This window comes from Sceloporus occidentalis, unplaced genomic scaffold (assembly GCF_023333645.1).
Source record: "Sceloporus occidentalis isolate IW3139 unplaced genomic scaffold, rSceOcc1.0.p SCAF_79, whole genome shotgun sequence".
NCBI lineage: Eukaryota > Metazoa > Chordata > Lepidosauria > Squamata > Phrynosomatidae > Sceloporus > Sceloporus occidentalis.
In genome coordinates this window covers 2014024-2036969 of record NW_028317059.1, presented here as the reverse complement: position 1 = coordinate 2036969, position 22946 = coordinate 2014024, and the positions used below count along the sequence as shown (strand labels likewise).

Sequence of the window (22946 nt, the reverse complement as noted above, 5' to 3'; positions counted from 1 at the left end):
TGTGAACCGTTTAACTGCGTGAATGTCTGAGGGTCACTGGGGATAAAGAGATCAATGAAGCCATGCCCATCATTATGAAGTTCGGCAGTAGCTGTACGCTACACTTCATGGCAGGTGCTCACCAGACCTAGTAAGAAGATGGCAGACCACAGAAGAGCCAACACAGGCCTTCAGTACGAATTCAACACATCTGCCCTGCGTGTGCATGACACATGCTCAGCAAAGGTCTGCAAAGAATATTGAACTATTTTAATGTTTTTCTGGAACACATCTACTTAATAGGGAAAATGGATGTAGCCAAGAAAAAGTGGGGTCTGATATCTGTTATCAGGCCAACATAGAAGTAGATGTAGTCACATATGACTCCATGTGAAGAAGAGAGCTCTGAAGTCGGAAGCTTATGTCATTCACTTATGAGTATGCACTAGTTGGAAAACATAGTCCATGCTATACTCTGCAGTACTCTATGTATATGGCAAAAATACCATAGGGGATTCTTGTCCATGTATCCAATGTGAATAACCTTAAGCTCTTGCTGTGGCCGCAGCTCGTTAAAGGGACATTATAGGCACTCACTTATGTTATTTCCATGAAATGTTAATGTGACACTGGGGAACTCATAGGGGACTGGTACATTTTCACTGCATCCAGAATTGAGCTGTAGAGGACCTTCCATTCTTTATCCCCTCCAGTTTTGTCTGGGTCATTGTTTCAACAAGTGTTCCCTTTAAAAGGAATTAACGCTGCTTCATTGCACCTGCTCCAAAGCCGGTAAAAGAACGTTCTGTGGGAGACCCCATGAATCACTTTAATGTTTAGAAATCCCAATGAAAAAAATTCAGCGCTTGATCCATGAATATTCAAATACTAAGCATTATTCCGCACTCACAGTTATGTCTTTTCCTGCCCAATTGCACTCTTCTCTCCACTCAACAAGAGCAGGCCAGTGAATCTGAGGAGAGAGCAGATAATGTCATCAGATTATGGGAAATTAGACAGCCGGTGGGAGTGCGAGGATAAAGAGATGATCACGTAAAAGACATCTCACCGGAAAGTCATGTTTGCTGATGTCTTCCAGACTCAGAGACACCACGTAATTCTTGCTCCCCACAAAAAGCCGGCTGCGCTCTTCGTCCAGTAAGAGAGTGTCGTAACAGCAAGAGCGCTCAATTGCGTATGTCTTAAGGCCATGTGTTATCAGATCTGTGGGGATGTTACAATGGGTGTGAGGATGAAAAAGAACAAGCGGCAGGGTCGGCCCGACACTTTTGAAGGGGCGGCACTTTCCCCCCCAAGCCCTTTTTTTTTTAATTTTTTTTTTAAAGCCGAGAAGAGAGAGAGGGTGCCGAGTGGTTTTATGTTACCAAGTTGTCAGTACTCGCTCGACGCCCCTCTCTCTCTCCTCTGCGAGCCCTCTAGCTCGGTCTCTGTGCCGGCTTGTAATGCTGAGCGCCGGAAGATGATGTCATTTCCGGCGCTCAACATTACAAGCCAGCACCGAGGCCAAGCAGGGAGACTCACCGTGGGACTGCTGAAAGGTAAGTACGGGGGGGGGCCGGCAGGGAGAGGAAGGGTAGATAATGGGGGGGGCGGCAGGGAGAGGAAGGGTAGATAATAGGGGGGCGGCAAGGAGAGGAAGGGTAGATAATGGGGGGGTGGCATTTTAAACTTCGCCCCAGGCGGCATTTGGTCTTGGGACGGCCCTGACAAGCGGAAAGCAATGACACATGAGCCGGGCTAAGTAACAGGTAGAAAGTAGGTCAGTACAAGGTTTGGGACGGAGAGAATAGAATAATAAAGTAACAATAAAACCATTTTTTAAAAAGAGAAGAAGCATTTTTTCAATATATATGGTATATTTTTTATGAAAGCACTCCCACTGCACTCGACTTCAGAAGCTTATTTGGCCCTGTATCATTTCAATAAGAGTTCAACTATATAAAGATATGACCTTCAACTAAAGACTCTATATTATCTCGGACCGATTTTCCTTCATGTGAGCGTCTAATCTTAGTTTTTTATAGACCTGGTGTAAGAATTAAAGAATTGGGGTTAATACGCTGCGTGTCGTTTGTGCCGTGTGTTCCATGAAAGTGAGGTCATCATTCATTACTAAGAAATATCTTACTAACTGCTGAACAGTTCTAATCTTGTTTAACGCAAGATGCAGACAGTTCCTTTCTGCTCCATTGATTAAAGCTCTTTAATGGGAAACTAGGTTTGGATTGTACTCCCTGCTAACGCCAATGCGGTTGAAGTTCATGGATGGAATCATTGAATATTTTATTAACAGTATCTGGAAATCTGGATATTATACCTACTCTAAAGGAAGATCTGATAACACATATTTGGATTATGAAATAAATGTCCCACAATACTTCTCATACCCGAAAACATTATGAGAAGATTTAGGGGGCACGGATAGTTCTGCAATTTACTCTTATTGGGTAATCAGCTTGCTTGCTTACTACACTTGTTGGCCACCCCTGCGATGCCCTCAGTGCTATTTGCTATATGTATACTTCAAGACAAATAAACATATTTAAAAAATATATATTAATACAATCTAAAGCAAAAATAGTGCTGTTAAACCTCTTGTAGTATTTTTGAAATATCACAATATAAATACAATAATTGAATGTATTTAATACACGTTAACTCCCTTACTCCCGCTTACCTTTAGCTCACAATTCCTAGTCCCTCTCAAGCTTATGTACAACATTATTATTATTTTTTAACTAGTGTTGCTGGTCCATCGCTAAGAGCATGCACTACGTGTTATGTCCTGTAAACCCATTGTACAGCACTGCGGAATATGATGGCGCTATATAAAGCGATAAATAATAATAAAAAAAATAATAATAAAGTCACAAGTCAAGTGCGTGAGGTTTGAATATTTGGAACGTCATTCCCTGGGGCGCTTAATAAATGCATGCAGTAACAGAATTTGGTTACCAAGCAGTACAGAGGGTGGCTGATGGTCATGGGAGCTGCAGTCCTAGAATGATGTGAATATAAACGATAAAAATATTCATAAGTAAATCTTTAATGTCACTCACCCTGATAAGACAATTTGAGGCGGGGGGTGATCGCTCTATCCCCTCTCACTCCCAAACACAGATAAATGTAGAGACACAGGTGTCCCCAGAGGGGTATCATCTTGAAGGAGAAACTGCCCCCCGAGGAGCTCTTATTCTGCAAAAGAAAGGGAGAGGATTTCACATGGAAATGATAGAGTGACTGTTACATAAGGAGGTAGAAAGTTGGCACATATATACATGGGATGTATGGGGGTACAGAGACATGAGATACGGGTATTTAAAAATGACACAGAATGAAGAAAGAAGAGCGATAGAGAAAGGAACAACACGAGAAAGAAAATAATACAGAAACATAGCACTTCTGACGAGAACATCTTAGCTCATCCTTCTTGCACCTCCTGTATTGTCTACATCTTGGGCAGATTTATAGCATGGCTACAAGCCGTTCCCATCCTCCATCGTGGATCTGGTTGTACCACCTACGAGGAGTGCTGGTTCCAGAAGTACCTCTCCCTCTATCCATTCCCAAAGTTCTTCACATTCCCTTCTACATTCCCAGGACACCTGGATGGCCCTAAATACTAACATATCACTAATCCCCCCCTCCACCTAAATATTTATATTTTATATTTTATTATATTCTTTTTCTTGCATTGTTTATTGATTGTCTGTATTAACCCCTTATATTTTTGTCTTTTATTGTATGTCTCCAATGTTTTTTGTTTTAAATGTATATTTAATATTTACCTTTAACTTGTTTAATATTAGTTTTTTTTTCTTTTAATAAATTATACATCTTTATAGCTACATATTGCTTGAGAGCTGTCTTCTTTTAGTTAATTATTTAAACTTATTGGATGGTTTCTGTTGGCTGCTATGGTGATAAGACCAGTTTTGTTTTGCAACAGTGTCACTATATATATATATATATATATATATAATAAAACCTCAAGGAATAAAAGCACTCCCTTACAAACAAAGCCCAAAAATATTCCTCCAAACTTAATTCTGCAAGGAGAGGGTAAAATGGCTGCACATTTTAGTAAATTCCTCACACGTACGGCAGCAGGGGGGGGGGGGTGTTGTGTAATCATGAGATATTATCTATTATTTAATGATGTAACGGACAACATATTTTGCAGCGTGCTGGTTATGTGTACGTTAAGGTTCATTTCGACATCCCGAAAACAAGTCTGCCTTGAATACCATAGAAACTTCAAATATTTCACTGGCAGTAATAAAAGTCCTCCAGCTGTGAACACATTGACACATCTTCCCAAACACGCCGGGGTGGGAACGGCAAGCGACAAAATGATTTTCTTTTAATTTCTGGATGCAGGAGAGCCAGACAAGAGAAATGGCATAATATTACAGTTAAAATCCCTGCTTGAAAGCAGGTGACTTCTTCACCAGCACAGTTATGCTTATCATAAGAAATTCCATTAGAACCATTTGGTTGCCACCATTGTTGAGTCACACAATAGGATCTTTGGATGTGTTATAACGATTAGTATTTGGTATTAATATATCTAACTTACTACAAGTCTACACATGGGGGAAAATTGTGTTTTTGACCCGATATTTCGTTTTCCGATGCATAGAGAGGTTTCTATGGAAAATGTCAGGCTTTACGCAAATAACGATGAGTAGAGAAAATAGAGGATATGTAAAAAAAAGTCGAGGTTGGTATAACACATGCTTGGGTTGGAAAGATGAAAATAAGTCAACAAGTGGATGTTTGAATTTGGTAAACAGGGTCAAAAAACTCTTGCTAGCGGTACTTGGCTGGAAAAGGCCGAGAGACCCCTCTACATGGATGGCGAGGCAATTCCAGACACGCAGACCCCGCTGTTAGAAGTGCCATAGGGTTTGATCCAGAAACAAGGGAAGCTCAGAGGGGAGTATCTTATTTACTTGGCCACTTCAAGATTAGATAGGGGGCGATAGGGAAGTGGGCGCTTTTGAAGCAAACTTTAATGTTATTTTCAAAGAAAAATTGTCTTTTGATGTTGTCATTTAAGTTTAATAGGCACCTGGCGTGTAGCCAGCACACACATAAACCCTTTGATATTGCACGCAGAACAATACCATACAGTATTAAAAAAAAACTACATGGGGGGCTCGAAAATGGGCCAGAAGAGGGACTTATCGTAAGCTCATGGAGGAAGAAATGAAAGCATTCACATGGACTATAAGGCGGTGTTATACGGATCATCTACATGAAGCAATATACGAGTATATACGAGTATAGTCGTAGCAGGGATGGGTAACATAAGGCCAAGGGCCAGATGTGGCCCATTTAGAGGTCATTACCCAGCCACCTTAAGGTAAAGGTAGGCAGTAACAAGGAATAACTTTACAGTTGAACAATTTTAACCTATTGGCCCTAGTAGTTGATGCAAACAATACGCCGTATTTCATTGTAGAAATACATAATTCTCTTTCTGTGGAAATGCGTTATATAAAACACATGGTGCAAATTAGAGGTCAACCACAGAAACATCATATAAAAATGTGAGCGCCTGAAAAATGAGCTCCTATTATAAAAGGAAGGAACCGGGACTTTTCACTGCCCGACCAAACAGAACAAGAACCGTACTATAGCGCATACGCAATACATAATACTTATATATTATAATAATTATATTTTAAATAATTTTAGATCTGATACAAGCTTAATATATCGGAAGTTCCTGCCGATTGGATCGCCGCATTGCCACTTTTTGGACATCGCATCAGAATTATTTTTAATACATATTAGTGGCAGATTAATTCGTTCTGGGAATACATGGGACAGAGCTGAATGAACACAATGTGATATTGTGGTCTGGCTCCACACTAGACTAGTGACAATAAACCCACTAAATGTTAGGAACTGAAGCTATAGAGAGCGATTGGAATTTCAGTGGGAGGAATCTTGGTTTTGACGCTACAGCAAAGTTCTGTCCTTGGGCCGCTGGGCACGTTTCTACCTACTGCACGTGCGGCCTGCCCCGGAAACTGCATTACCAAACAAGTTAGACGTCTGGGGTCATGTACACAGTAAAGACATTGTAACGGGAGAAGGCCATGTAACATTAATCTGAAAGAAGGTATGGATGACATGTGACTTCCTGAGATCAGGTGGTAAAACCTCTCCTTCCCCTTCCTTATTAAACATACTGTGGCAAGCTATTCGTTATGCTGGTCACAGGGCAGCGCCCTAACTACACTGCCATGCAAGCAGTCAGGTTCACTAGATATAGATTTAAATGAATCATTATATATAATACAGTCCTTACCATTTATGCTTATAAGCATTCAACAAAATACTGTATAGTTCAATACAGACATAATAATAGATGCTGAATATTAATGCAATACTGAATACAAATAACATATCAGGGCAATATATGCACGCCCGCAATCATCCAAATACAGCACTGTATACACTGCCCCTACTACTTGTAAATATATACAGTACTGTATACACTGCCTTTTCTACCTGTATATAAATATAGCTTTGTATACATTGCCCCACCACATGTATATAATATACAGTAATCCTCTTTAAATATAAATACAGCACTGTATACATTGCCCCTGCTACAAGTATATAAATACAGTGCTGTGTACTCTACCCCTACTACAGGTATATAAGTATGGCACTGTATATACTGCCCCCGCTACATGTATCGAAATATAGTACTATATACACTGTCCTGCTAAATATATATAAATAAAGTATTGTACACTGCCTCTGCTACATGTATATGAATACAGCACTGTATACACTGCCTCTGCTACATGTATATGAATACAGCACTGTATACACTGCCTCTGCTACATGTATATGAATACAGCATTGTATACACTGCCTCTGCTACATGTATATAAATACAGCACTGTATACACTGCCTCTCCTACATGTATATAAATACAGCACTGTATACACTGCCTCTGCTACATGTATATAAATACGGCACTGTATACACTGCATCAGCTACATGCATATAAGTATGGCACTGTATACACTGCCCCTGCTAAATGCATATATAATAACGATACTATATACACTGGCCTCCGCTATAGTTATAGAAATACAGCACTGTATACACTGCCTCCCCTACATGTATATAAATACAGCACTGTATACACTGCCTCTCCTACATGTATATAAATACAGCACTGTATACACTGCCTCTCCTACATGTATATAAATATCGCACTGTATACACTGCCTCTCCTACATGTATATAAATACAGCACTGTATACACTGCTTCTGCTACATGTATATAAATACAGCACTGTATACACTGCTTCTGCTACATGTATATAAAAAAAACACTGTATACACTCCCTCTGCTACATGTATATAAATACAGCACTGTATACACTACCCCTGCTAAATGCTTATATAATAACTATACTACATACACTGCCCTACGCTATAGGTGTATAAAAACAGCACTGTATACAATGCCTCTGCTACATGTATATAAAAACGGCACTGAATACACTGCCTCTGCTAAATGCGTATATAATAACGATACTATATACACTGCTTCCTGCTACATGTATAGATACAGTACTGTATACTGCCCCTGTTACACGCATATCACAGTCTGCATAGTATACATCACCCTGCTACACATATAAAAATACAGCACTGTATACACTGATTCACACATATAACTACAGTATAAACGGCCCCCTCTACAGATATATACGTTTTAAAAAACACCATGCTACATTTAGCGATACATTAACTTCTGTTATATATATATACATTGCAACCATTACATTAATATCACATGTATACACTGTAACTACTACAGAACTGCGCACCCAGCATCAAAATCTATAATATGTATGTATAATATACACTTATAGAACTTTTTACAAGACTCTAAGTAAAAAGTCTTATAAAAGTGTCACAATTCACAAAACCAGAACTTTACACACAGAAAAAGATACTGCCAACAGTATGCAAACACACACACATATATATACCGTATATTATATATATATTCACAGTAATCCATAAAGACAGATGCTATGTCTATATTGTGCATCACCAGAGATATGTAAATTAATTGCGTGAAACACTAAAAAGCAGCAACATTCTGATCCGCACTCTGACTGCTACACATCACCTCCACCGAGACGCCTGCCCACCATCCCTGGTTTCCTAGTTATCCCGGCAGTGCCTTGTAATCCACCTAGGATGACCCCATTATCCTCACTAGTCCCAGGAGCTGACAATCTCCACCCGTTGCCTTAAACAGCAGAGCTTGCATTCCTCGAGTGAAAACCCACCTGTTATTGTATCCCCACAAAAGAGGCGAAGTTCCAAAAACCCAGCGTGAAGCCACGATGAACAGCCCTGTGGGGTCTCGTAGTATGTCTGAGAGGTAAGAGCTTTTTCCTCTCTCACCCTGTGTGTCTCCCTCCCTCCACTCAACATGCCATTCACAGCTCTGGAGAGAGAGAGAGAGAGAGAGAGAGAGGGAGAGAGGGAAGGGAGGATGAAGGGAGGTGATTTAAAGGAGGAGAATGTAATATTGGGCTGTGACCTATGTTTTGGACAGAAGAGAAGATCTTGCATGTCTTCAACACACGTTTCCACGAATCCGACACGGCCACAGTTACCACAATACTTCATCAGAAACCCAATACCACATCTATAACACAGCAATGCACCCTCGCACCCAGGTGCTCGAGAACCCTTGTGCCTCCCCATCTGTCAGTGCACCCCAAGATGACAACATTCCTGTAAGGCCCCCAATCTCTGACAGCCCCATAACAGATGCTCACACGCCAAGACCCCAGAGGTCAATTCTTCATAAAATCACAAAATTAATTTCTACCAACACATCACTTTAGACCGCTGCACCATGTACCATGCGCACCCCTGACATCCATCTATTTACTTGTGTTCTCCTCTGCCCCACAAAAGGACAAAACTTACACACTAGCCCCAAATGACACAAATTGTGTTTTCGCGAGACACTTTAAAATGTTTCACTTGCATGCTAACCCTTCTCACCATATCAGTCTCTCCCCGCTGGCTCACCTCCTCTGTAGAACCAGACAGTAACAGTTGCCGGCAGGCTCCCGGTCACGCTGCCAGTTCTGTTAAGATACCCAGGGGGTTTCAACTGCATTGAGACGTTCTTCTTAGATCATCAGCTGTGGCTGTGAAGAATTACCAGCTGAACCCTGAGGACTTGAAGATTTTAAAGATAATCAAATATTACACTTCAGCAACCACGCCGAAGATCTGTCCTAAAGACATGGCCGAGTACAAAAGTCACAAACACAACAACTTCACAATGAGAGTGCGTACAGTACAGAAATATGAAGTTTATTACCCAAAGTCTATGTGTAAACACCCAGTCTGCTACACATACACACCAAAACGTATGAGAATTAAAGTACCGTTTGTGTGTACTGCTGAATGCACACTCGATAAGCTTTGACAATTGTGTGCGGTTGTGCCTTCCTGGATGGCAGTGTCAAGAGTCATACACTGACACACAGGAAAGAAACAAACATTCCACAGTGTGACAAGTGTGGGCCTCATTCACCAGCCAACAAAAGGAAAGCGGGGAGTAAGCGACAGTAAGAGAGGGGGCTGTGGGGAGGAGGAAAGTCAAAGCGATCGGGGGGGTAACACACAAGAAAGAGGTGTGAAGAACACAGCAGTGAATGGTGGGGCGGTGGGACAGGAAAAGCCCTGGCCCAGGCAGAGACAAAACCGACAAAGGAAAGAAGGCTGAAGGAGACAAGGGGGGATTATGGGATCAGAACAGGTTGCAGGTGCATAAATAGAAAGAAAGTCACAGGATGAGATGGTGGAATGGAGAAGAAAGAGAAAAGAGGCAACACAGGAGCTTAATGCATCTCAGTTTTGTTTCCCCTAGGGGTAGGGAAGAGACACACACCAGACACAGGAGGTATTATGTGTCCCTCCCATGTCACAGGTCATTTACACAGCATTTAACACATTGTTACCTAAGTGACCCGCAGCAGCGAGTGGAGTCAGAGGGCGCCCTGCCCGGTGACCCTGCTCATTCTCCATCCTCAGGGAATGTATTAAGTGCTAGCATCCCATTAGGGAGAGAGATGTGAGAGCGAGGGGTCATGCCTGACCGTCCATATACCTTGCAGGTGCATACCTCCCAACGCTGCTTAAAATGTGAAAACGCACTTATTCACTAAGAAGCCTGTAGAAATCTCTGCTATTTTCTATATTCTGGGGAAAGCAGGCTTGATATTTTTTTAACAAATGCCTTTTTTATTTTTCTGCAGCTGTCAATCAGCATTAAAGCGATAAACCCATCAAAATCCACCACTTTCTTCACATGAAACAAGTTTCGCACTTGATGTGTTACGAGTTCTGAATCGATATGGCTTCGCTCTCTTTTCTTCTACATGCCCTGACATTTTGCTGGGCAGATGTTTGGAAGTACGTTTATGTGATGTATTTTTTGTAATGTTTTCGCTTTTAAATCATGGATGTCGATAAATAAAATCAAGTTTCACTCACGGTTCCTACACACAATGATAGACACACGTTGTGATCACACATACATATCAGCCCAGAAGAAAAACATACACTAGGTGACAGTTTCCATATCTCCATCCATTAGCTCTGGCTAAGGGTTTGGGAGTTGGGCTCCTATATAAGAAGAAGAGACTTTAGGCAGCCCAATTCTGCTTTGGTTAATGGTCAGACTGGTTGCAGAGTATTACAACTCTCCAACAGACAGACAGAGAGACACTCTGCGTTATATTACTGCGCTTCCGATGTTGGCTCTCTAAAGTATGGGGAATAAAAAGGATATCAATCCAACACGAAGCAGCTGAACAGGTGTTTGACCTGAGGAGCAAACATAAGGCAACCTGGATTATACGACACATTTTCCTCCAAACAACACTTTCTTCTGTCATTTTACACATCATCCCTTTGTTTTCCTATCGTGGTCTTCTATTTTAATCCACATGAATTTCTGTCTTCACTTTCTGCTTTTGTTCCTTTTTCTCTCTCTTTTCTTTCCTCTCCCCATTTCATCCCTTCTTTCCTCCCTCCCTCCATCTGTCTCACACATGCCTGGCCCTCCCCCAGCTCCTTACAAATACATTCTTTTGATGCCTTGGATTTTCCAGCTTCTATTTTCCCTTAAGCACTGACTGTTGCACCCCATTCCCTCTTGAGAACAATTTAGTTACTACCTCGCCCCACTTCACGCAACAGGTGATCTCTCTGCCATGACGTCATCACTCACATTTTGCACAGTGACAGAGAAGTGATGTCACACCAGAATGCGTAAAGGGAAACTAATATTAATTATCCATGTGGCACCTTCTACCATCATCATCTCCCAGCTGGTTCAGGGCAAGGTTAAAACTCAGGGACAATTAGTTTCTATAACGCGTGGGGAGGGGTAGGAATGATGTCACCAGCTGAGTCTGTGGCCTCGAAGTGGAGGAACAGGAGGATGGATTCCATAGGTCAACCCACACTGTAATAACAGAGGCAATGCTGAGGCAATAAGGAGCTCAGTGGGAGAGAAGGACCCAAATGTTATAATGCGAAGAAGAAGCTCATGAACAACATAATGAAATGATGGACATTACACAGATCCTGGAGGTGTATCAGAGGATCTCTTTACTTACAATAGTTAAATAGTAAAGGTTAAGAAAGCGTTAGGACAATCTGGCAAACTACAACATGATGTTTTGTTGGCAATGAGACACTGAGACCAGGCCAAAGACATGACATGTATATACATTCATATATGAAGGAGCAATGCAGAATAATGACTTTTTATAGATAGCCTTTCTTGTTTTCATTTTCAAAAGTAGATTTAACAGACACGGCCATTCCTAACAGACACAGCAACTAGGAAGCTGCCTTGGGCATTGAGATGGTTGGATGCACCACCGCCATGTTGTCCAATATGTCAGCAAGCAGGGGCATGCAGGAGGTGGGTGGCACAGACATGGTTTGCCCCCAAGAATTATCCTGCTAGGAGAGTTTCCAAAGTAACATCCCATTGACTCCATTTTCAGACTAAGCTGCTAATTTCTGATCCATGACATCCACCATAAACCAGTTCTGCAAGTCACTCCTGTATCAAGTCAGGGCTGCCCTCCATTAACCATACCCACTACCCAACGATGCACTACCCTCCTCCAGCCAGACACAAACTGCAAAGTTACGGGTGATAAATGTCTTAACGCATAATAAGTTAGTAAGATCAGAATTAGAGATATAAAATTGGAATGCAGAGAAACCTCACACTCGGGTTCTATACATTTTACTTACAAGTTTAAGACGAGTTCTCTCACTGACAATAGCCCTGTACATCTCCTCTATACAAGTTCTGGAAAGATAAATCAAATTCTTCCGTCCAGTCCCTCCACTCTAATCCCATCCATTGAATTATTATTATTTATTGTTTTATATAGCGCCATCAAATTCCGTAGCGCTGTGTAATGGGTAGACGGGACATAACAATCAGTAAATAACATAACAATACAAGCAGGTTATTACTGTTATACAAACCTAGCATATTATAGGTTAGGGCTGTCTAAGTGTGCCCCTCTGGCTGAGGTTTATGGGAGTTCTAGTGGAGTGTCACAGTTGGAAAGCCCTGACCGATTCATGTGTTTTCTTCCTAAACGCACATGAAAAAATACACTATTTCAGCATTCCCCTGAGCTTTCTGGCTCATGCTTTAATATGAAATATGTCTCCCTCATGTTTTAACCATAATTATTTTTGATATCTTTTTTTAATACCAGGCCAACAAATTGCTCAGAGCTAAATACGGCAGATTACGGAACATTTTATAGAAATCAATCTTACAAGATGACAGACCAACCACATCAGGATTATGCAAGTATATTGCACAAAGCGTATTTATAGATCTATGTGAACAGGTTGGAGAAATAATGGTCTACAATGGGAATATCTTAAATGCAGACCCCTAGCTCTTGTCGAACCATTGTTTGGCTGCAAATCATAGGAGTTGTACTCCAATAATAGAAGGGTTGTAACCTTTCACTTCTGGTACCGCAATGGCTCAGTCTGCCAGACGGAAGAGTTAAAGTGGTAACTCTTGTCTCCATGGCTTTGAAGGCCGCTATGAGAGGGAGAGAAATGGGGCTATAGACTAAATAACTTTCAGGGCCGTGCAGGAGTTGCCAGCCACTCAATCTCTTGAGTTGCCAAGAACAGTGAACACGCTTTAACCAACATGGAAAAGTCGCAAAGGCCCAGAATGCTACCCTCACAATTAAAGAATCGTTGTTCTACTCCAATACTACTTGATAGAGAACAATGGTGCATGGAAAATACTGAGCAAAATGAAGGGGTTAATCCAAGACCTTATTAACATACGCAAACTACTTAGAAGTGTGAGGCAGGAATTTGGTCACGGGCTTTTAATGTGCTTCAGCAATCACTACCTTGTGGCTCATAGACCGGCCTCAGGTGACACAATGTGTCACCAACTGCTTGCCAGAGGACAACCCGCCCTTCATGCGGGTGAGTATGGAGTGCGAGTATGGATGTCTAGTCTGAGGCTGAGTAATGATAATGATAATATGCAAGGTATGTTAACCTCGGTAGCTTTTCATCTAGGTAGGAAGACCTTTTCAGCGACCGTGTTATTCTACAGATCATATCCATAGAATAAACTTTACAAGCTGTACCGTCCAGAGAATGATGTCAACAGAAGGACTTCTTCCACCAGATGAAGCTCAACCAGTGCGTGCCCAACCAAATGTGGCCTGAGGATCATGGTAGTCGTGCTTCAACATTTGCTACCCCTGCCTTAGACGATAACTGCTTTTGATTCCTTTTGCCATTAATATCATATTGTGGAGCTCTATTTTGGAGAACTGTACGAAGGAGTGGTAAGCAGGTCCGGTGTCTTCTTATTCAGGCAGCTTCTTATTCAACACCGGCATCTCTCACTCTATGTAAAGTCCAGCATCTTGCACTTCAATATATCTTTTTGATAACTTTCCCCAAACAGTCAAGTTAACAAGAAAAGGGCTTAGAAAACTTTTTTTTTCTTTAAATGTAGTGGCTGTGAGGAGTAGCTAACCGGCAGCAGTGGCAGAGACTCAATACATTCTAAAGGCATTTATCTTCATCCTAGATTATTGGTTATAAAAAAAATGCTTACAGTAGGCTGCGAAGGACCAGCCTACAAATTCTTATCAACAAGTGAAGTTGTTTTGGTTTCGCTTCACTCCCCTCTTATCCTTGGAGTCAGCCTCTATCACCAGAATAAATTAACTGCGTGTAAACCTCTCTCTGCCATTAATTACAAATCCATCCACTGTTTTTTCACGGGAAAAAAACGATGCTGCGGCTACTTGCTTTTTTTTGGCTATTGGGACAGTCACCGAAACTCATAAATTTCTACACCTCCATTTACCGTGGACAATGGCTCCCATTATTCTCAGCCGTAGGCTGAATAAGCATTACAGCGATTGTACCCCACGTTAGGTGGCAAGTGGCTTTCTATATCTGCTCACAGATTTAGCCCCTCGAGTGTCATTAATAGGCTGCGCTTGATGAAGAACGTCGTCAACACCCAGTCCAGGAAACACGCTTTCTATGTGTCATTATGTGATAACAGTATATTGAATGAGCAGGCTTCTATATGTAATATACTCGATATCACCTCCCTGCGCGAGGGCAAAGTCAACAAAATGGCAACAACACAGTCCATGTAACTAAACAGATTTATAAAACAACACCTTAAACTCAACAACAAACACAAGAATCCCTTTGGTAAGTCGCAGCGATTACTGGAAAGCAGTGAGTATCTAACCCTCTGTCACGCAATGTGTGCTTGTGTGAAACCTGATGCTAAGAAAGAATAATAGTGCAAAACATTTACACAAGTACCGATCACAGCGAGCCGCCTGAGCTCTGTCACTCTATGCCACAAACACAAAACAGAGAGCGGCGTGTACAAACGTATGCCCTGTGTGTGTTCTACATACCTGCGAGTCGCAGGACCACGGCTCTCATGGCTGCAAGGTCAGATAGGAAACACGGGAGGGAGGAGAGAGCACGACAGTGACGCAGAGGTGGACACACAACACAGGCAGGAGGAGAGGGACGCTGGCAGCTCAGGGGAAAAAGAAACGCAGGTAACAGGAGAGGCGGCGGGCGCACCTGTACAATGACGCAACCAACACATACATTCTCGCTCTTACTCTACATGCCTGTTTACCTACCAGGTGTTGTCCACTCGCAGGCTTCAGTCCGGATGTTATGCCCTAGTGCCAGCGGTGGGATACCCCAGGCAGCTCCATAGTTTAGGGTCTCTATCCTGTTTGTTCTTGTCCTCCCCTGGGGGGGACATCTGTTACTTTCCTAACAAGAGGGGCGGTACAACAGACCCCCCCAAACACTTACATGAATTTCCCCTGGAGGTAAGAATAGGGGAGATAAGATTCCCAGACACTTAACCCACGCACTGCAAGGACATACTTTCAACGAAACATAGTCAAGATGCCGATTAACCTATGTACTGCTAGCACACCTGGGTGCAATAAAACACGGGGTAAGGGAATCCTAGTTAAGCATTTCATTTGGTTTATCATTAAACATAAACAGTGAACGTCGGGACGACTTGTTTTCATATTATTCATTTATTTGTAAAACAATAGTCCATTTCCAACGCTGTGATTTTTTATATACATGTGGATTCATACCAAATCCTCCCAAATGTGAAGACTGGTCAGATTACCGTTACCATGGTAGATGGCTGACTCTAACGGCCTCGCCTGCCAGCTAGGAATGAGCTATCTCAGGATTCAGTAAGTTGACAGAGACCCCGCTGGGTTCCAACGAGCCCTGATCTTTTCAGCTTAACTTGGAAGGAACTCTGCAGTAAACTCTGTATCAGCAGGTGCTTGGCTGGAGCAACGTATCAACTCATACAAAGTTAACATTGAACTTAACAGCCCACCGCTGGTTTCATGGAGGAGACAACACAGTCTTCCAGGAAAGCCTTCTGGGTTTATATGGCAGGTCCAGGAGAGAGTGAGTTGAGATCACCATAGCTGATGATATGTTCAAGGTGCTCTCAGTGCCTACAAGTTTTACGCTCTCACATTGACGGAGGCATCTACATGGAGCATGAGGATAAGGGTAAACAGTAAAAGTAGAGCGAAAATAAAGAAGGAATGTGGAAGAGGGACTTAGAGGAAAGAGAAGGAGGCAGCCAGAGGTCTGTCCTGGTCGGTGTGTGTCAGCAAATCTGTTACACTCATCACATGCTCAGGTCTCGGGTCTTTCTGTGCCAATCACACTTCTTTCCTCCAAATCACTCGTTCTCGTCTCAGTCATCTCTCCTCTGTTTTTCCCCTCATTTCTTCAGATTCTTAGTACATTTCCATTTTTGACACACATTGAAAACCCATCACTTTTGTTTTAATGACATCACCTTATAAGTATGCGAATGCCCTCCAGAGCATTTTCCTATAACCCTTTCCATTTGGATGGCTGTCACAAGCTAAATTAGCGACCCAAAGTGACAGTTTTCACCTATAAAAGTGGAGCCAATCACAGCAGCGTCAGTAGAATGCCAAAACCCACAGTGAATGGCACCCACTCGGACATGTAAAGCACGCAGAACCCATCCATTCACATCCAGCAAAAAAGGGCCACAGACTCATTTTAAATCACGCGGTGGAAAGTTAGATATCTGATACAGCAGCGGTAACAACCCTCCCTGTCCATCCAACATACAACGCCGCAGGGCATTGACATAATGAATTTAGGATAACAGATTGGGAAGTGGAGGAGTTAACATGCCTTTTAGACACGGAATGAGCAATAACCTTGGAAATGTTTCCATTGTATAAATCAAGAAGCCACACAGTGCCAACATCTCTTTTGTAAACCAAGTTGCAGTCAACATCTCCATCCTCATACAGCATACTGCAAGAGCTAATATCGGAAAAAGTCAATACCAACAGTGCCAGGTTCCCCTTTGACGATAGAGTGATGAGTATGCCAAGCTTTCCTTCATTATCGGGCAGGTTATTTCATTCAACAATCACCCATATCATGCAAAAGGCACGGGCAGTGCCAAGTTCCTACGATAACAGCCTGCCATGGTGAAGGGAGCCTAGAACCCTAGGACCAACATTATGGGTCTTTTGTCCTGGTGGGCTGGCAGACGTGGAATGTGCCAGCATATACCGGATCTCATTGCATTTATGGCCTTAAATATTAGGTGTACACTACTTTAGATCACCGAGTTCACACATTCAGATTAACGGCGACTCCGCGGAATGCTTATTCATTCCTCATTGGACCAGTTCCTTCTTGCAGAGCACAACGTAGCGCGGGGTGAAAAGTGCATTTATTGATCACCTCCAGGGGTAACATTCCTTTAAGAGCGACATCAATCATATATTTTCCAGACAGCTATAAATCTTTCTGTGTGTATATTTCATACTTACACTATATGCTGTATGTCTATACATTCACATACACACAAACAGCAGTAGCCTCGGTTTTTATGTTGCACTGTGCAGTTTTGGGGTTAATCCCATTTCTTCCATTATATAAAGCAGATTATTGAAGAATTAACGTTTTTACAGAAAAGCTACAGCACTTTCACTGTTGTCATGCGCTGTCTGCAGTGGGAGATGGTTATGTTACGGTATGTCAGCTGTGAAGTGTAGTGTTTGTGTTGTGTGTGGTGTGTAGAAGTTGTGATACTGAGTGTGATCTGCTGTGTGTCACAATGTCTGTTATGAATATTATGAATATTAGTGCCCTGATAGTGGTTTTTGTTTGCATGGCACACTGTCCATGGATCTGGAATACAGCCGGCCGGGGGCCGTGACTTCATGCCACATCCGGTTTGTGGAGTTGAATAGCATGTGGCGTTTGGGCCAGGCTCAGCTGAAGGGTCTTAATGGCACAAAAGTTGCTCAGTTGTGATAAGGAAGAAGCACATAAAGGAGGAGATGCCCTTTATTGCATTATGTGCCAATTAGTCTTGAAAGTGGCAGGATTTCCTTGGAACGTCTCCCGCTGGCACGGTTTGCTGGGTTCACTTCAGTTCATAGCCGCTTATGCCCCCGAGTGACAGTTTAGTAACCAAATGATCCACCTTCTCTCACCCTGCCCTCCGCCGAGCGCCTTGTGGGTACCAGGCGGTCTCTGCCCCTCCTTTCCCCTGCAGCAGCAGGACTTTTCATTAATCACTTAAAACGAGCCCATGCGGGGTGGCGAGGAGGGGGGGATTCCTGTGCCCCCTTCAGCAGCTCCATGGCACCCCCCCACCCCTAAAATGAACAGCAGCTCTCTGCTGGCCAATCGAAAGCCTGGACCAAAACATGCCACAGGGACCGTGAACTGGGAAAAGAAGAAACAATAAGAGGGGGCAATTCTGTGGCTCCCACACCTGCAGAGCATTGTGTACCAGCCCTACAGAGCATCGTGCTGGAAACATGCACAATAACGTACCCCAGCCACACACTCCCAAATCCTCGCAGAGCAGAGCGTACCAACCGGCAGTATGTGTACACCTTGGGAAACTTATGACTTCTCAAGAGGACTCTTCAAATCAGTTTAATTCCAGAAGTTAATGGTATCTGAAGGGTTCTCTCTGAACAAAAAGGCTGACAAGTTCTAGATGTAAAAAGGAAAATAAGACCTGCCGAAGAGCATTGGCAGCCAACAAGTAGTCACAGTCGGTCACTGGACTATAATTCCTAAAAACCTTACTTTGCGCAAGGGCTTACTGCAGATACTGGGAGTTGTAGTCCATTACATGTTGGATAGCTAGTTGCTAGATACCTCCGAGGTCCTAAACAAATGTTTTTTACCGTCTAATAAGTGTACACCTTGGGGTATTTTTAATGGGTCCAGGGGGTATTTTCAAAAATTTAAAATATATGTGTGTGTGTATATATATACGGTATATAACATTATATATATATATATATACACATATATATATTACAGTATATATATATATATATATATATATACACACACACACAAATATTAGTAAGTTTATTACTATTAATACTTGGTTGGAAAAAGGTACACATTTTGGCAAACACTGTTGCAAATATATTTGGGTCCTACGTTTTCTTCAAACCCGATACATGAAAAGAACCCCCTATAGAGGCAGAGAATAATACAGAATTGTATAGCTCACTGTATTCTAATGCTGCAGGGGAACCTGACCTAATCCTCCCGGAACTGCATCTCAAGCCCCCGAAACATGACTGGAGGAGGGCCTACCTGGCAGCCCCCCTTTTTCCCCTCCTCCCATAACCACAATAAAGACATACACCAAATGTAATTTTAACAAATTGACTTTATTTATTTAACAATGTCAATAAAAGTCAGATATGGATTAATATGTCCACGGTGCAATCCAACTTGCATCTCCGCACCGTGACACTAACACAATTAATGTGTCAAGGGTTAAGTACCATTAACCCTTTGTAAACTTTACACCAATGTGTTGGGCGCTTAACGAACGCCCCTTTTAACAATTAACTAAACACCATCAAACTGAAACAGTAACCAGTGAAACCGTCAATGAATAAACACCATCTGGCATAGGCGTGTAAACCATATACCCGCTGTGACTGACGGCGTCCCTTGCCCGTCAGCCCGTGGCACCAATAGGAATCGCAAGGGCCCTTAGCCCAAGGAGTGTCTTGCACTTAAGCCCGAAGGCTTGTGCACCACGAGCCAACCACCCCTAAAGGTGAGTAGCTCTAGCACCATGCCAGCATAAAACCTACACCATAGAAACAAACACAAAAAAAAAAAAAAAAAAAAAAAAAAAAAGGGGAGGGTGGGAGGGAATATTTTCAGGCAAACGGCAGTAAGGAATAATGCCCTACCCTGTAGGGAGCCAAATTTATAGCCCATATCATGGGGGGGGGCACCAGGGGGCTGCTGACCAACCCCGAGTGACCCCCTAATCTGCAGATTTACATATAGCTGGGCAATTAGTAACTTTATACAGTTCAAAAGGTGAAAGTGGAGGAGGAGAGGAAGGGCAGCCCAGGCCCCCCCAGTCATGGGCCCCTGCGTCCATTTCTCTCCCTCCAGGGCTGTGCTTTCTAATCTCCCAAAGCCTTGAGCGTTATAAAAGTATTTGTGACGTGTGCTTTAGAGGCTCGGCAAAGCACTGTACTATAATCCTGCAGAGCGTTTTGCATTAACCCTTCTTAAAAATTACAAAATTAAACATTGCACGGAGTTACAGGCTTATTCTAGAAAAAAAACAAAAACGCGCACTGACCTTACACAGCCGTGCACGCCATACCTGCAGAAGTTTGCACACTGGATCTGTAAGGAACCAACTGCTTGTCCTGATAAAATATCCCGTAACGCTGCAGAACATTGCACACTAAGCTTAAAATTCTTCAGCTCCGGGCACATTATCCAAAATGAATAAATTCCTCAGCCGCACTGCATCTGCATACTCCCACCTTCAACAGAAAAAGGCATAAGCAGGATTTTTTTTCTCAAGAATTTGCAAAATTATAATTAACAGGCATGCTGTAAAATGCGTACTATATGTTACGGGACACCAGGACGGTATTATAATTATATAGATTCTGCTCATTACGCACCCAGCTTTAGCCAACAACTGATATTTTGCGCGATCCAAGCCTATACTTGCCAAATCCATAAGCGTTTTCATTTGCTTTAGTAAATGCAGATAATAATCATTGTCCAATTGTTGACCAATAATTGTAAACGGAGCAAATTGTAGCTCAGATGCTGATACAGTTGCCTTATTGTTTATTCATAAATATATTCCATCACCGGGAAGAAAATGTCTTTTAGACAGTGGTGGCAATTTAGCTTCGATGGTACGTCACACGCTCAGCTCTGTTGGCGCCAGCTGGAGAACATTCACTATATTTAAAAAAATATTGGAATAATGTAGATTATATCAAGTAATCAGAACACTAATAGAACAAAAGAAATGAGAATAGGTGAGCTATAGATACTAATTAGAATATTTAAACCACAAGTGATCCAAAAATAATATAATATACTTATATGTGTGAATATATATCTCTCCACGGATACTCGTCCAAGTCAAATGATGATCATATACATGAAAAAGAAAAAATCCAAACATAGCGTTTGTTTTTTGTTTTTTCTTTTTGTTTTTTCTTTTTTCTTTTTCATGTATATGATCATCATTTGACTTGGACGAGTATTATTTTAGATTTTTTACAGTGCTTTAATTTCATTTTTTGGTTACATAATCAGAACAATAATGTATGAAATATTCCTCTATAGTATATTTCAAACTTGCAGCCCTAATTGAAAGAACCAAGTAAAGTTAAAGACATACAGGAACAAAGATAAGACTTTATATTAAATACGATTAGAGCTCATAGCATTATGGAGGTTGTGTGCTTCTATCAAATGTTTCCCATCTGAAGAAGAGACCTCAATGCCAGGCTCAGACTGGCCGTCTGGCACACCGGGCTCCAGCGGCATCAGACGGCCGCTGGCCTTAAAGCGCCAGGGCCACCCCGTCATCGTCTGTCTAGCTGCGATCCAAGGTCCTGAAGGCTTATGTAACAGTACAAAATGTTCTGTGTAAGCCGCATATAAAAGTACCAATTTCAGCCAAAGACTCAATTTTCTCATGGGCTGATACGGCTATTTCCATTTTTCTGACCCGAGTGACAAAACTCTTTCTAAGGGATGGATCATAATTAGGAAATGATCTGCATGTGTCCAGATATATGGAATTTTTTGTTTTGTAAGAAGGAAATAAAAGAAAGCCCTCTAATTCAGAACGCTAATAAACCCCTCTGTGTTGGCCACCCGCAGATAGTTGTCTCTCTAATTATCCGTAGGCTTGTGTAACTGTTGCATATGTTGGGGGTAGGGGAGAAGACATGGAAAAGATAGAGAAGACTATACACCGCCAAACAAGGTGCAGTGACCCGTGGAAGGGACGCCTTTTTCTAGAAGTGACCCCTCGTCTGTCCGTTAAAGAGAGAAGAAAGAGTGAATGGGGCAATACCAAGGTGGTGGTTTATTAGTGGCACTGGCAATGAAAGGAAATTAAAGAATAAGAGAGGGGGAGGGCGAGGAGAGACTACGGGAGAGTCCAAAACATTTCATAAGTTGTGAATGGAAGAGGCTAACTGCAGATAAAAGATGTTCCCTTGCCTGCTGTGTGGGCGCAGAGTCGGTGGAATACAAGCACAGCATGTGGGACTGACCTGCTTGTATATAGCTGTGTATTGTTTTGTGTGGGTACAAGGACTTTAAGCAACCCGAGAGATGGGAAAACCTTAGGTAACCCACTTTCTCATATTTTGGCGTTATTGGATTGTAAGCTCTTCAGGTTAGAACACTGTGTGTGCAGAGGGCAGGTCATTCACCACCAGCACAGAGATACAGAAGGTCTCTAAAACATCATTTTCAATCTTGGGTGTTTAGGATTGCTCGAGAGTATTTCGAAACCCAGTTAATTTCAAATGTTAATGGGATTTGTTAAGACACGATTATAAAAGACATACTTAAGAAATGGTGCGTTGGGGGTACTCAGTCGAATGCCCTGGCACTGTATAACTCACATATTCAATGGCAAGAGAAAGTAAGTGAATATTTGGAATCAGGGGTGGCCCAAGACAAAATGCCGCCTGGGGCAAAGTTTAAAATCCCACGCCCCCATTATCTACCCTTCCTCTCCCTGCCGCCCCCCCCATTATCTACCCTTCCCCCCCCCCGTACTTACCTTTCAGCAGTCCTGCGGTGAGTCTCCCTGCTCGGTCTCGGTGCAGGCTTGTAATGCTGAGCGCCGGAAATGAAGTAATCTTCCGGCGCTCAACATTACAAGCCGGCACCGAGACCGAGCTAG

At 42.3% G+C, this 22946-nt stretch overlaps 1 protein-coding gene across 1 annotated transcript in view; it reads right to left on the bottom strand.

The window, feature by feature from the left end:
- Positions 1–21610, bottom strand: part of LOC149285386 (semaphorin-3B-like) — a 31230-nt gene extending 9620 nt beyond the window's left edge. Inside the window, exons 1-5 of the mRNA XM_089495338.1 lie at positions 21451–21610; positions 15473–15483; positions 3060–3195; positions 1049–1203; positions 890–952 (exon numbers count right to left, since the gene is read on the bottom strand). Of these exons, the coding sequence (XP_089351464.1) occupies positions 890–952; positions 1049–1203; positions 3060–3195; positions 15473–15483; positions 21451–21610 (525 nt within the window). The remainder of the gene's footprint in view (positions 1–889; positions 953–1048; positions 1204–3059; positions 3196–15472; positions 15484–21450) is intronic.
- Positions 21611–22946: the final 1336 nt, after the last annotated feature.